At 39.1% G+C, this 15,975-nt stretch overlaps 2 protein-coding genes across 5 annotated transcripts in view; one reads left to right on the forward strand and one right to left on the reverse strand.

Moving 5' to 3' along the window:
• Positions 1-6,234, reverse strand: part of borcs8 (BLOC-1 related complex subunit 8) — a 19,611-nt gene extending 13,377 nt beyond the window's left edge. The window contains exon 1 of one of the 2 annotated variants that reach the window (XM_039766697.1): positions 6,094-6,234. In XM_039766697.1, the coding sequence (XP_039622631.1) occupies positions 6,094-6,130 (37 nt within the window). In that variant the 5' untranslated portion in view covers positions 6,131-6,234. The remainder of the gene's footprint in view (positions 1-6,093) is intronic. The other variant, XM_039766696.1, reaches the window with a different exon arrangement.
• Positions 5,703-15,975, forward strand: part of rfxank (regulatory factor X-associated ankyrin-containing protein) — a 14,952-nt gene continuing 4,679 nt past the window's right edge. The window contains exons 1-9 of one of the 3 annotated variants that reach the window (XM_039766693.1): positions 5,703-5,798; positions 11,365-11,608; positions 11,762-11,848; positions 12,027-12,113; positions 12,314-12,379; positions 12,487-12,587; positions 13,664-13,789; positions 14,210-14,276; positions 14,618-14,698. In XM_039766693.1, the coding sequence (XP_039622627.1) occupies positions 11,380-11,608; positions 11,762-11,848; positions 12,027-12,113; positions 12,314-12,379; positions 12,487-12,587; positions 13,664-13,789; positions 14,210-14,276; positions 14,618-14,698 (844 nt within the window). In that variant the 5' untranslated portion in view covers positions 5,703-5,798; positions 11,365-11,379. Of the gene's footprint in view, positions 5,799-5,878; positions 6,064-10,259; positions 10,358-11,364; positions 11,609-11,761; positions 11,849-12,026; positions 12,114-12,313; positions 12,380-12,486; positions 12,588-13,663; positions 13,790-14,209; positions 14,277-14,617; positions 14,699-15,975 lie in introns of those variants that run through there. The other 2 variants (XM_039766692.1, XM_039766691.1) reach the window with 2 other exon arrangements.

Below are 15,975 nucleotides of genomic sequence, written 5' to 3' on the forward strand. Positions count from 1 at the left end.
ATAATGAGTAATCACACAAGAACAGTACCATTGCTTTGACGCTGGGTGTCGCCAGTTTGCAAAACCGAGCGGAGAACTTGCGTCGACAAGGCATGAGGTACCGTGGAAAAGTGCGTGGCTTTACGCCAAGTGTAGGTTTTATACATTGCGATTTGAACGTGGAAAAGTTCTTACGCAACATTTCTGTGCGTACGCACCGTTTATACATGAGGCCCCAGGACTCCAAAGACTCCTTTAGTAACAACACACCCATTTCCAGCGACCTCATGACCCACCATGCCCTTCCAATCAGTCTACTGACTTCATAGGAAGAGTCACCAGAAACGTGAATGTCACTGCCAAGGTAAGTAAACCTCTCAACAAGGTTGAAACTCTCTCTGCAGACAGCCACACTGCTGATGGCTGTGCCCAACAAGAGGTCATTAAAGGCCTGGATCTTGGTTTTTATCCAGGACACTCGCAAGGCCAGACACTCAGACTCTCCAGGGCCCCGATCAGAGACTTCATTGACTTTGTGAAGATCATAGCATCTTCAGCAAAGATCAGTGAATCTTTCTTTGTCAACAGATGCCCCACAGCCGCTAGACCACATGACCTTGCCCAAAACCCAGTCCATGCAAGCATTAAACAAATTAAGAGCAAAAACACACCCCTAACGGACCCCAGAATAAACTGGGAAAAACACAGAGGTTCTGCCTCCATTCAGTACAGCACTTACAGTACCAGTGTACAGGCCAGCCATGATATCCAGCAACCTTGAGGGGATCCAGCAAAGTCTCAGGGCAGCTCGATCAACTGAGTCAAACACCGTATGAAAATCAACAAAGGCTACAAAGAAACTCTGCCGATATTCACATTTGTGCTCCCTATGCGATCAATGGTAGACTTCTTAAGCGTAAAAACAGACTGCTCCCGTCGCTGGTAGGCGAGCCAGTGATCATGGATCCAATTGTGGATGACCCTAGCAAGGACCTTAACCGGCACAGAGAGCAGTGTTATCCCCCTGTAGTTGCTGTAATCCAGGCGATAACACTTCCCTTTCCAGATAGGGATAACAAGTCTCATTTTTCAGTTAGCTGGGATGATGCTAGTCTCCTAAATGGAAGCAAAGATTGCTTGCAATGCCAGGAGGACAGCCTTACCACCAGCCTGGAGAAGTTCACCCCGGATAACACAAATCCCTGCAGCATTCCCTACCCTCAGCTGGCTCACCACCGGTGTAATCTCAGAGAGATTGGGTGATTAATACATGAAAGAATGGATAAAAATGGGAAAGAACTTTCATGATAGACACAGTGAAGATTCTGTTTGTTTGGCTGAAAGAAAAACTTGTACCTCTTAACTGAAGCTTTGGAGATGGAAAACATCACTTTTTTTTTACTATGTTAGAAACACAAATAATGAGAAATATTTAGAGGAAAGGCTTTCTTCTCTGTCATCATGAGATAAACAGGTGTTTGATCAGAGTATTCTAAACTTTGAGATAACATCATAGCCAAATGACATGAGCTGCCGACTCTCATTTCTAGGGACATAGGTATAATTTCATGTAGTGTAATTTCTAGACGCTGTAAGCATCAGACGTAACTTATAAAATTGGACCTCTCGTTGGTTAAACAGCCGGAGACAAAGAGTACAGATAAGAGGAGAATCCTCCACATGGAAAGAGGTCATCAGTGGAGTGCCTCAGGGGTTTGTCCTTTGACCATTCCATTTTCTGATTTATATTAATGACACTGATTCTGGTATAGTTAGTAAACTTTTTAAATTTGCAAATGACACTAAAATTGAAGGGATGGGAGAAACTGAGGAGGCAGCAAAAATAATTCAAAATGACTTGTGCAACCATCAGAACTGGGTGAACACTTAGAAAATGCAGTTTAATGTAGAAAAGTGCAAAGTGCTATATGTTGGCAAAGGGAACATCAATAATAAATACAAGATGGGAGATGCTGTCATAAAGGAAGAAACCTCTGAAAAGGATTTAGGGGTATTTGATGACAACCTTTTCAGTGACTAAGCAATGTATAGAAGCAATTAAAAAGGCAAATAAAATGTTAGGTTATATGATAAAAACTGTTGAATTTAAGTCAAGGGACATTATGCTCAGAATATATAATGTACTTGTAAAGCCACATCTGGTGTACTGTGTGCAGTTTTGGTCAACATGGTAAAGACAGACATAGCAGCACTTGAAGCTGTGCAGACGAGAGCCACCGAGTAGATCCCAGGACTTAAGGACATGTCTTACTCTGACAAGACACAGAAAATTAAACCTGTTTAGTCTCGAACAGAGGAAGACTGCACTGGGACCTACTCCAGGTATTTAAAATCCTCAAAGGCATTAATAAAGTGGATCCAGCAATATTCTTTCTGCTTAAGGGTGAACCATGTACTCGAGGACATCAGTAGAAACTAAGGGGAAGAGCATTTAAAACTAAAGCTAGGAAGCACTTTGTAAAAGCCAATTTTAGAAAGTTAATGTTTGATGTTAAACTGATATAGTGCATGCTTACTTTATATAGAATGTCAGATTCTCAGTTACTAAGAATATGGTACAGCCTTTACCCCAGGTAAGTTAGCAGGAGATAGAACTTTCTTAGCTATATCTGAAAAACAGAGTGTTAATTAAGCCAGTGAGGAAATAGGCTTGCTACTAGCATGGATAATTAGATATGTTTACACATAGGATATGGCATACAGTTTTATGACCGTGCCTCAACTATGACCAAACTTTGAGAAATGAAACAAAATATATAAGCCTTAAACAGAACTTTCATTTAATAGCAATTTTGTCTCTATTTTTGTATGAACTATTTTGCATTGAAATTTTACTAAAACATTTAAAACAAAGATATTTGATCTTTGAAATTATTTGAACACATCTCATACTATTGCCTGTCTCATCCTATGAAGCAAACTAAAAGCTGCAGAACTTTGGTAATTTTGGATAAACATAACTACACACTTCTTTACGCAAAGAGTTGTGGGTCTGTGAAACAAACTACCGAGACACTGAGTTGAAGCAGAAACCTTGACAAGTTTTAAGTAGAATCTGGATGAAACACTGGGGCAGCTTACCTATTAGCTAAATAAATGGGCTTGATGGATTGAATGGTCTCCTCTCATTTGTAAAATTTCTTATGTTCTTCCTGTAGGTGTGCATAGTCTCCATAAATTCATTATGGTTTATCACACATTCCAGTGCAGTAGTTATTATTAGGAAAATAATATCTGTCAGCAAGTCAGAGAGAACCTTGCGTTATGAGGAACTGGTACAACACTCAGTACTGATTACTGCCTTACAGTAGCACATTTCAGACAATTTCACTACCCTGACTCAGCAGGGTGACCAGTGGTCCCAGATTGAGTGAGACAGTCCCGATTTCAGGCTACACATCGCAGTGCCACAAAAAAATAACTGAAATATAACAATATGTCCCAGTTTTAACCATGTAAAAAGGCTTTACATCACCAACCACACAAAAGAAAAGCAAACGCTGCTGTGCTTTATACAGCTTTTGACCACAAATGGTCATTTACACTCCAAACCAGTTTGACTGTAGCTTTAAAGCATTTCCAACTGCCAGGTAAAGGAAAAGAAAAAGAGAGATAAGGATACTAAACCATGCTGTGAATCTGTCAAATTAACCATGCCGAAGAAAAAATGCATTTTTAATCAGGGGCTGCAGCAAGCGTTTCCTTTATTCAAACCCAGGTGGGAAGAGGTAAGAAACATTTTGGCAGAAATAACATAGTATCTTTTTGGTTTAACTTTGAATACCTAAAGAGAAATTAAGTTCTTATGCATTAATTGAATTATCATCGTAAAAAAAAGAAATCAACTTACACATAGATCTTTTTCTTAGATGTATGACAAAGATGTGTAAAATGTATTTATTAGGTTGATGCAGGGCTGTGTTGGTGTGCATCGGCAAATGGACAAAGTTAAAGTTTATTTCCCCACTAAAAAGAAAGGAAGGTAAAAGACCCAAAGTTTTGGCTGTAGAGATGAAACATTGGGTCTTTTACCTTCTTTCCTCTTCAGCATGAAAATAAACTTTAATATTTATTACATTACACAGAATCTTGCAAAATGTGTTTCAGCTAAACAAAATCTATGTCATTCTCAACTTATAACAGGAATGCATGTATCCATTTAGGAGGAGGAGGAGGAGGAGGAGGTTGGGAGCACCATGATCTTTATACTATATGCCTATGTGCACACATGTACTAAATATTTTCCTGTACAAAAGGTTGAAATTTCAGGGCAGAATAGGACTTCAAATATCCTGTGCCAGATTAGTGACTCAGACGACTTGGATTAGACAACCTGCATCAGAAAGTATGCTGGATAGAAGCTGCAGGAGTGGAACAGGGTGTCTACACCAGCTGATGAACACTGGGTGGATATATTCTCCACTTTTAGTCAGAAGCACATCCCTCACACAAACATTTATTTCTTCATTTGACATGTAATGACAATGCCAGACACCAATGCACTTGTGGAGAGGATTTTCTCCATAATAAACAATACCTGGACAGATGTTTGGAACAGTATGGAGCTACCCACACTAAAGGGAATGCTCACCACAATACAGATTTCCATAAGGAGCTCCTGCAAAATAAAACGTTACTATGGGGCATCCATCACTTCTAATACAGCAAGTTAGTAAATTAAGCTAACAAATGAATTTGATGTTTACAGAAGAATGTACTGTAACCAATTGCATATATCGGTGCATTAATGTTCAATATGGACTTCTGAAAACAAACAAAACGAGCTTGGTTTCTCCAAAAACCAATAGTGAACATGTAAGCAGTGTGCACTATTAAATGCACTGAGGTGCCCATGAATGCAATGTATTGAATGTGTTAAGATGTTTAAAAAAACATCACAAATGTGTAGAAAATATAAACTTCAACTTCATGAAATGTGTAGCGATTTGATGTAGAAGCATACTAAACGAGCCAACAGATGACCTGCTAAACTGGGATTTCAAACTCCAACCAATCCGTTAATGAGAAACTGATTCTTGCTGTTAATTAAACCCGTTATTTAATACCATAGCTTGTTGCTGCTCTCATTCTGCCACAGCAGACATTTCCAAAACTGTTGATGTTTCTAAAAATGTTTTGGTGACCCGAGAGATCAATCTTACCGAGACCATCACCTTTCTTTATTTTCAGATATTGTGTGATGGGCACAGGGCTCCGTTTGTATCTCATTATTGTTGTTTTGGCGGAGTCATGTTGGTTAGGATCCAGGTCCAGGATCAGAGTTCGAAACCCGTGCATTAAATGCATGACGACAGGCGTTAGGACGAGTGAACACACACGATATACAAGCAGCCCGGTTTGGGACTTTGAAATGTGCCCACCCTATGACTAAGTAACGTAAAAAAAAAAAACACAAAAGAAAAACTAATGAATATCCACTTTCCTGTTGATATGAGTTAAAAACATTTACATAAAGCATATTCTCCGAAGATTCTGTAATATAAAGGCTCAAATGTGGTGTCCCTAGGAAGGCGCTTTCGGCAACAGGAATTGCTGAATTATTTCATTTAATGAAGTACTTAGGAGAACGTTAGGTATCTGGGTAATGCGGGGAGTTGTGTCTGCGTGTTAAAGATGTAATCATTTAAAGTGTCCGATAAGATCTCACACATCACCTGCATACCCCAATTACCGCCCGCTCAGACTGCACCGAGTCAAAACGTACGAGGAATGTACACGAAGGCAGCACCCAACCGAACTACATTACGCTAAAATACAGCGTTTCGTACCGGAAAAAGGCGAGTATTTTGTGGTATCTAACAAAAGAGGAAGGAAAAAAAAAAACGTGTTTCAAATTAAATGGGCGTTTGCCTGCAGAGCGTTCGACTGTCCCCGTCTGTGCTAAATGCGACTCACCTCGGTTTCTCTCACTCTATTTTTCAAGTTTTTCTTCCTACTTGCGTGCACACTAACGAATCGTTTTTGCCAGCGTATGTTTCGGCAATTTGCTATTGAAGAAGTGAAGTGAAATCACGTACAGCAACTCGTGAATCGGAACCTCCGGTAAGCTTGAATCGCATTTTTTGACCTTACCTCGTTTAACTTTCAGCTGCATTTCCTGCTCTTCCATTATTCAGAACGTTTTTTTTTTTTTTCTCTGATACTGTATATTAAAAGAATTCTTTGGTGTATATGTTTTAGAAGATGAGAGAAGGGGAAAGTACTTTCTTCCACTTCTCTGTATCAGTGACGCGTCCTGTGCTCCCTTGTTATTAGTACGGTGGGAAGACCAGGAGCGAGCCAATGGTTCCGACCGCGGCTTTTGGCCTACAGCGGGTAACAAAACTAGAAAGGCAGAGGAATAGAAAACTGATGTAAAAGCTTACAAAAGAAAGTGATCCGTTAATATTGATGAGAAAACACGTGTAACGAAATACACAACTGGATTTTGTGTAAATAAACAGGTAAACCTGTAAAACCTTCTATACTAAAGAAATGAGGCCATGCTTTGGCTTGTAAGTTAATTGGGCAGCATTCTGCTGTTATAATTTAAAACTAGACAAAGGAACGAAGTAAAGAAAAGTTTAGGTTGGGAGCATGCGCTGATTGCAGCGCGTACAGTTTAAGAAAAAAAAAAAATCATAAAAACGCAGAGGTCATTGCTTAGCTAAATCTTTCATTGCGGTCCAGCATGGGTTGAAATTCAATGTGTGTTTTGTTGTTTGACCCTGAGAATGTCACCCAGAATGGTAATCGCTTTGCATGTGTTACTTCCAAAAGTCTAGTAGACTTCCTCGAGGACAGATGCCATGTGTAAAATAACAAGCGATAAACAGTCGTTGAGCTAAATAAAATGGTAATGCCTGTGTAAGAATTCCATGGGTGAATTTAGTTAGAAGTATAAATGACAGAAAAAAATGGGTTCAAACGTATAATAAAACTCATATCATCCAGGTTAGGGTCATGGTAGGGCTGGAGCAGAGAATATTCCTGCAGCATCAAGCCCAACCCTAGACAAAGCTAAGACACAGGTCTATTCCTGTTATTATCAAGTATGCAGATCTACACGCGTTTTCTTCCATATCCCCACGAGTTGCTTGTAAGGGAGACTGGCATCTGTAAATTGGCATACTGTAAGTGAGCAAACTCCACAATAGAAGGCACCTTTTCTATGTCACCATACCTTATAAATCCTTACATTCATTTTGTAGCACTATTTAGTTTAGGGGGTTAGTGGGAGCCAAACCTTAATGGGGTGCCATTTTGCTGCAGGGAATACTTGTTGTCATTCCCATAGTCATTCATAATGAGACAATTTACACTCTAACTTGCATATCTTTTGGATATGGACGGAACATCCACACAGACTATACATAAAGTCAGGCTCCAAACATGTAGTACCTGGATTGGACCTAATCCATCCATCCATTATCCAACCCGCTATATCCTAACTACTGGGTCACAGGGGTCCGCTGGAGCCAATCCCAGCCAACACAGGGCACAAGGCAGGAAACAAACCCCAGGCAGGATGCCAGCCCACTGCAGACTGGGCCTAATAAGATATAATAATAACATCTATTTCTATAACACATTTTCATACAAACAATGTAGCTGAAAGTGCTTTACAAGATGTCAAAGAAGTAATTACATGCAAAGAAAAACTAATTAAAATTATGTATAGAATATAGAATCGGCAAATAGTGATTGAAAAGCTAACTTCTCTCATTAAGGTACATGTTAACAGCAAAACCAGGTTATTAACATTAATAATGTATAACCCACTTAATCTAATTTAGACTTTGCTAGCTGCTGGACCCCATCACTGTTGCAGGGGGCATAAGGCAGGAATTGGCTCCAGACAAAGTCCCAGTTCATGACTGGGCCCAATACTAAATAAGCACAACTGGGAATGAGATTAAATGCTAGAAATGTACAAATGTAGCTACAGGCTGCTGAATAAGAAAATGGAAGACCTTTTTAAAATGTCACCATGTCTAAAGTTTTTTGATTTTTTGAATAATAAAAAGCGATTTGCTTCCCCAATACAAAGTTATGATGTAGAGTAGTGTTTCCCAAACTCAGTCCCCTGTGGCTTCAGGTTTTTGTTCCAACCAGATTCCTAATCAGTGACAACACCTGATAGTACTGATCTCATTTAATTAGGTGGTATTATTTTTTTTTCTTTTATTCTACATTCAGAAAAGCACAGCAGCATGATTTTTACATTTATAAGACATTTAGAAATATTTCTGCTTTTGCTATAGATTTAAATGGTTAACTCTCTTTTGTTGATTTCATTATATTTTGCCCTTTCTCTGTGCAGTTTTTCCCCTTTTTATATCTTATTAATGACAATTAAAAATGAGCAGAGCAGACATGCTGGCAAACAACACTGAATAATTAAAGGCTGCAACTACCACTAATTAGTAAATAATGAATTTATGAAACAATTAGAACACCTACAAATGTAGAATGAACACATTATTAAAAAGAAAAAAAATACATGATTCCCACAGAACTACTTGGTACATTTTACTATATATATATATATATATATATATATATATATATATATATATATATATATATATATATATATATATATATATATATATATATATAATTACCAAACTTAGTTTTCTGATTTCAATATTGTTCATAGAACTTGGGAAATAACAGTTCACTTAATTAGCCCAGGAGTCCAATTAAAAACAGAAGCTGGTTGGAACAAAAACCTGCAGCCACAGTGTGCCCCCAGGACCGAGGTTGGGAGACACTGATGTAGAGGACTCAACACCCTGAAACAAAGCCACTGCTCCTCAAGACCCAGAGATTGGATTTGTGGGTTCAGGAAATGAATGGATGAATTGATAGAAGGATCAGGTACTGAAGACATGATACTGCTAGAAAACCATCCTTAACTTGGTTGTTGGCATGAAACCAAAAAGCAAATTTAACAGCCTTATTATTACACCTGGACTATATTAACACATACAGTAGATCAATGCCTAACATAACATAAATGAATTCTGCAATGTACAGGTAGATCATCCATGGTTGGTCTCTACCTTATGTTGAAGGCCCCTGCGTGATAGAGAAAAGCTAAATTATTGGTTTGTGAGGGCTGTAGTTCTGGGAAAGAAACTGTGTAAATGTCTGTTAGTTTTAGTTGACTTAAAGCATTTACCAGAGGGGAGTTTTGGAATAAGTGTTGACCTGAGTGAGATGAATCCATCTGAGATACTTCTGAAGTGGTTTATGGCTCTAGATTGCATACAGGTCTACAACAGATGGAAGAGTACAACCATTTGTTTTCTCAACAGACTTCACAACGTTCTGCAATTTATTTTTGGAGTTTACCATTGCTGAACCAGATCCAGCAATAATGGAGAAAGTGATCACACTTTCGATTATGGCTTTGTAGAATTGTACTAGGATGGGGTGGGGAATACTGAATTTCTTTAAATGGTGTATAAAGTATGTCTGCTGCTGAGCTGCCTTCGTGATGGAGGTGGTGTTCATTTTTTGTGATAGCTGTGTGCAAAGCTTTGAATGATTCCACCATATTGACTGTAGAGTCATTCATTTCCAGTGGATGAGGTTGTAACTAGAGTTTGCGAAAGTCAATTACCATTTCCACTGGCTTAAAGGTATTGTGTAGCAGGTTATCGGTAGTGCACCAATACAAAAGGAGACCGTTTCATTACCGTTAGTAATCGGTCCAATTTTTCATTTATTTAATTAACATAAGCCTATTAAATCTAACCTAACATACTTTTATGATAAAAAAAAATTGGTACGGATTTTTTCTTTATAAAATGTAAAGAAAGAAAGCTTTCTTTTCGCTAGGGAAACGAACAACAGTCCACAGTGCACGGCAGGCAAGCTGCATTCTGATTGGTTGAGTAATCTGCGTCAACTAGTCATGGTTCTCCATTCCCAATTATATCTTTAGGGTAATTGATCATGTATTAATGTAGTTTTATACAAGGTTGAGCTCAATAACGTGACGTCCTCGGTGTCCTAAATTTGAAAATGTTAGTTTACGAATGTTACGTGAGTGTTCAGAAATGAACGAATAAGAGACGTGCAGGTAGGCAGCCTTGAGCTGCCGGCGCGTAGCATTGATTGGCCGGCGAAGGCGTCGCTCGTGACAGCCTCACAGACGCGGTTGCTGTGGGAACGCCTCAAGAGTTCTGGTAACGTGCGCGCGATACGCCGTACGGCGAGCACGCGCGCAGCCGTCTGCCTCCCGCGTCAATAGACGAGAAGCCTCATACAAAGTTCGCACACTTTCACTTTTGCTATGAGGCGGAACAGAGGTGCAGTAGTGGATGAAGAGGCGCGATAATAGCAGGTACATATGCACTTGCTAATCCGTTTGCCCTAACCCCAATAAAGTTAGAAAGGGCGCAAACCTTATTAGCAGTGAGGGTGATGTTAACAGAAATTCATTTTTGTCTTTTACTCTTCCGACCGGAGACACGGAATCCGAACGTAGAAAAAGGCCCGATGTCACATGTGGATGCAATTTGGAGAGAGGCAGTCGCCTTTCATTTACCATTATCTAATTCAGACAGTAAAATTCTTCTGTACACCGTCATTCGTTGTGAACATCATGGTAAAACAATATATAAAGAAAACTCACATTATATTAAACGGCGAATGATGTAAGTGGTTGGTTATAAATAATATTTTAAAAGGTAATTTGGAGAAGACTGCAGGCTAAATGAATTAAATTACGATATATGTAAATAGATTAGATGCGGGGATTTGGAAATGGTGGAGATTGGGGTTAAACTTAAAAAAAGAAAGTAATACAGAGAGACAGAAAAGCAGTTGCTGCCATATTGAGGATTGAAACAACAGGATGGTGACAAAGCCAACCTTAGCAGATCTCGTTTATAGAGGGTGAAAGGATTCTACCTAGAACATAACGTGAGCCAATATCTTTTTGAAAATAATCTTTGTAACATTCCTTCAACATTTTGAACGCTCACCTTAAGCTTTCTTACAGCAATTATTGGAGAGACCTGTATTAGACACAAGTGATATGTCCATTTATCTGTGGGGGCATACGTTGTAAACCGCCATTGTTTTGTGGTAAAGTAAGATTCCTCCATCTGAAGATTTCCTGATACTTGTGAAATCAGTAACTTTCTAAAACACAGAGTTAAAAGAAACAAATGGTAACTGCCCACTAAATAACACAGAATGACTGCCATTCAACACTTCCCCTGTGCTTCCTTTCTTTGCCACTGTGTGCTGTAATGTAATACATTTCACATTTCTGCTGGTAATTATGCCTGCATAAAACAAACTTTGATTGTTTAGTTCATTTCATGCATATATTCAATGCTGTAGGAAAGTGCCACTTGAATGAGTTCTTTTGAACCCATTCAAGAAGAAATGGAAAAGGGCCGCATCCCAGAGCATAAAGAAGAACACAGGAAGGACAGTGAGGAAGGTGATGGTGGAACACACTGTGAGGTCCCTGAGGCAACGAGCAACAAACCAGATGACCCAATGAATGAAACTTTCATCCTTCATCTTTATCCGATGCAGCCTTCTGACACTGCCTCTGATCAGGATTGGATTTGCTTGCCAGGTAGCAAAAATACAAATATTCTGGGATGGTTTTTGACAATTCCCTTTCCTCTGTAGGCCTTAATGTCCTTGGCTGTCAGCTTGGCACTGATGTTGATAACTGTTGCTATACACACTGATGTTAACATTTGTTTTGGCTCCATTTGTTATTCAGGAACAGAGGATATCTTGAAACATTCAACACCCATAACCAACCGACAACTTGGTAATGAGATTGCTGCTCGGCAAGCTGCACTGGAGAGTGAGTGGCTTTGTCTGTCAAGTAGCTGAAAATATGATTAGTCTGAGAGGATTTTTGGCTTCCCCCCCTTTCCTTTATTAACTTTATTATTCTTGGCTGCCAACTGAGCATTGGTGTTGATATCATCTGCCACTCACAGTACTGTGTAGCTCTAATTTTCCTTCATTTCTTTATTTAGGGGCAGATGATTTCTTGAAACATTCAACAACCTTAACCAACCGACAGCGTGGCAATGAGATCACTGCTCGGCCTGCTACACTGGACAGTGAGTGGCTCCCAAGTCTCCAAAGGGGATGTGATAGGAAGGTTATCAGTAAATCCTGAAAACAGACATCATAATCACCAATTAGATGTGACTGCCAAGAATTGAAGTAACCTAGATATGGTTCAGGAGGTATACATTCAAAGGTGGTTGATTGGACCGCTTGTTCATAACACACTTAACTTGCATTTTCTTCCATGCAGTACTCTCTGTTCATCAGCTGGCAGCCCAGGGAGAAATGAATCAGTTGAATGAGCATCTTAACAAAGGTACTCGAGAATATGTTGTCAGAGATGGATGTGTTTCACCCTTACATGCCCCATGAGTAAGGCTCAATGTTAGGCATAACAAACTACTCTCTCTTTATGCCCTGCAGATAATGACCTTCTGAACAAACAAGATGAAAGGGGCTTCACTCCGCTCATGTGGGCAGCAGCTTTTGGCGAGTATGCTGTAGTTAAATACCTGCTGTTCAGGGTAAGCACACTGCACTTTTTTTTAGACTGTTATCAAATAGAAGTGCACCAGGCTAATTTAAAGTTTGAGGATGGGTAAATGCATAACACCCCTACAGACACCACACAGGTTTTTTTGGATAATTTAAAATAATTAATCACTTTGACCTTTTAATTTTTCTGTTAATATAGAGATAGTTAAAACACCACTGCAAAAACAACAAAGACCCTTGTGGACATCTTGTATAAAAACTGAGTTTATATCTTTGTGTGTTTTTCTCTGGTATGCAAATTCATACAGTTGAAGCATAGCACCTCTAAATTTTGCACAGGGGAACACCATATGTTATGTTTTGTTCTGAAATTTAGTTGGTGTTTTAACCCTGGGAAGCGTTAGTTAGTGTCCCTTAACCTAGGCAACACGGGGTACCTCTGCTAAGAATTACTGAATATAAATAGCACTCCTGCCATCAGGTGAGGTATCAACCATGCTTACCATCCAAATTATTCAAGTATAAAGAAGAAATAGACCACTTGCCACATCATCTCCCTGCTAATGAGTTGCTGCCCCATTAATTATCTAACTGTGCATATTTATACCACAGGAAGGGAGCCGTTTTTATGTCCCATCTGAAACAACATGTCCCATGAAAGTCATTTCCAAATAACTGTGTTCTTCAGGCCATTCTGGCCCATGGAGGACATTACATGCATTTCAATATCACCAGGTCTTTGGTATTCTTAATTAATGGGCAAGTCATTTTTAATTTTTCTCTTACTGCTTGCTATATATTGTTTATTTATTTTGCAGACATATTTTATTCAATACATCATACAAATTTCAAATGAATTCAAGCTTAAGAGTCATTGTTACCCTATTAATACTCTACTGGACTCTCGTGCAACAACCTACTGACTCCCAAGTCTGTCAGCACAGTATATTCTACTATTTCTAAATTTACCACCTTTTCAGTCAGATTTGATAAGAAAAATAAGGGCTTTCCCCCTCTCCCAGCCCATGCTTACCCTCATATTTTTCCTTTTTGGACATTAATGAGGCGTGTGAGTACTACACTGTTTTCTTTTTCTTTTTTTAAGGGAGCTGATCCGAATATTTTAGCTTGTGAGCGAGAGAGTGCATTGTCCTTGGCCAGTTCTGGTGGCTATGCAGACATTATCAGAATGCTTATGGAATTCAAAGTGGACATTAACATTTACGACTGGGTATGTCTGAAGCATTTTAGAATTCTGATTTAATATTGTTGTGCAAGCTGTTTTTGGTACGAAAGGTGCTTTACTTAAAATAAAGTTGGTAATGATGCTAGCAAACGAGATCTGATTATAGCAAAGTTGTACCAGAATCCACCCTAGGTATGACATTATTCTGCACCCTGCCCTGCAAGCAGGTCCTCCAACTTGCAGGGGAAAACTCTGGGGTTGGTGGCAGAAGTGGCACTCCATCCACTGTTAAAAAACACCTCACACTATTCAGCGTGGTGCTGAGGTGTCACCCGTTGCAGATCTCAATCTGTGTGGTTCGTCTTGTGGTGGGTGCGGCAACGTGCTGTAATCAGTGCATTCTCTCACCCTCTCCTTCTCTGTACCATCTTCATCTTATGTTTTGTTTTGTTTTTTAATCTTCAGAATGGAGGGAATCCACTTTTGTATGCAGTGCGAGGTAACCATGTGAAGTGTGTTGAGGAGTTGCTAGGTAAGAGAGCTAAGCTGTTGAAGTATACAGACTTTTTTGAAAAATGTTTTTGTTAGCACTTGCTATAGTGGCATGGCAGGTAGTGCTGGTATCGCCTTACAGATCCAGAGTCTTGTGTGAAAAGGAGTGTGGATCAACACACAAGTCGTCCCTACGATGGACTAATCCCTCTTCCATGTCATGGTCCTGATTTGTGCAGAACACTGCTGGGAATCAGTCCCAGCCTCTTGCAGCCATCAATTGAATTAAGCTGCTTTGAAAAAAATGATATGATAAGGTGTATCACATTTTGTCAGCCTCATTTGACCCACTGCTTATACAAGATATCCTTTGTTTTTTAGCATGGGGTGCAGATTTGACCATGGAAGCAGATTCAGGATACAGTCCAATGGACCTTGCTGTAGCATTGGGTTATAAGAAAGGTAAGTAGCCCCTTTCATAGAAGTGTACAAAGTCTATTTATAATCCTGAGTGTTACAATGAAAGCAACCATCCCATTCAGCACTGAACTAAACAGGTGGCCCAAAACAAAGTCCTTTAGAATTTCATGTTGTTTTCAGTTTAGAACAGTATGGTCTGACATATAGTAGTTAGTGTTGCTGCTTCACAACTCTAGAATCCAAGTTCTAGCTTGAGCAATTTCCGAGTGGAGTTTGTACGTAATTCTTGCATCTATACTAGCTGCGGTTACCCTGCTTGACCCTGGTAATTTGCTAAAACAATGGGCCTCAATTACAGTGCTCTCGGTTAATTGTGATCTATCAGAAGTACTGTGTAAGTAATCGAGTACTTTTTGTATAAAATATCTGTAGTTTTTTTTTTTTTTTCATGGGCTAAAATCATTAGTTCATTGGAGCTCCTTACTCTTGATTATGCTACATACTATGGGCCATGAGCAAAACATTCCTGCTGTAGATCAATGCCTGCTTTTCCTAGTGACTTCAGGTGATGATCAATGCAAAACATAACTTTACAGAATTCTAATGGGTAATAGGTTGAATCACAGGAAATTCGAGTATTTCTGTCCACTACCTTGCACCCTATGCTTGCTGGGATAGGTTCCTGCATCCCAGCAGTCCTACTCGGGATAAAGCGGGTTTAGAAAAATGGATGTATTTATTATTCTTATTATATGTTACCGATTTTTCATTTACATTGTTCACTCATGCCTTCCTTTTTGTGCTTTTCATCAGTTGTATGTTCAAGCTTACATTTTTTTTATGCCATAGCCAGACACTAAAGTTGTTTGTATTTTTTTTGGTTGTTTTTTAACTTTACCTTATTGTAAAAAGCAATGACATTTATAGATTGCTTACTTAGGCAGCCCATGCAAGGAATGAAATGTCTGAAATTCTTTATATACTAAAAACACACTACACACTGCAATGCAGCCAACCCCAAACCTCCTTCAGCCAAGAATCCAGAAGTTGGATTAAGTGGTTTTGAGAATGGCATTACCTGTAAAAAGCATTTAGGCTATCTGTGAAATACCAATGAACAGACATTTCTGTGTTATGAGGAGAAAATGTACCATGAGATTTTCAGTACAACACTACACCACAGTGTGAGTCTGAGTAAAGCTCATATCTAGATGCTGTACAACAGGATGTTTATGGCATAAAGCACACAACTTCAAAATCTTCTCAGTTTTTTTTAGCTGTTACATGTCTGTCACAGTTAAGTCAGTAAATGTTCTTAT

Source organism: Polypterus senegalus, chromosome 10, assembly GCF_016835505.1.
Source record: "Polypterus senegalus isolate Bchr_013 chromosome 10, ASM1683550v1, whole genome shotgun sequence".
Taxonomy (NCBI): Eukaryota; Metazoa; Chordata; class Cladistia; order Polypteriformes; family Polypteridae; genus Polypterus; species Polypterus senegalus.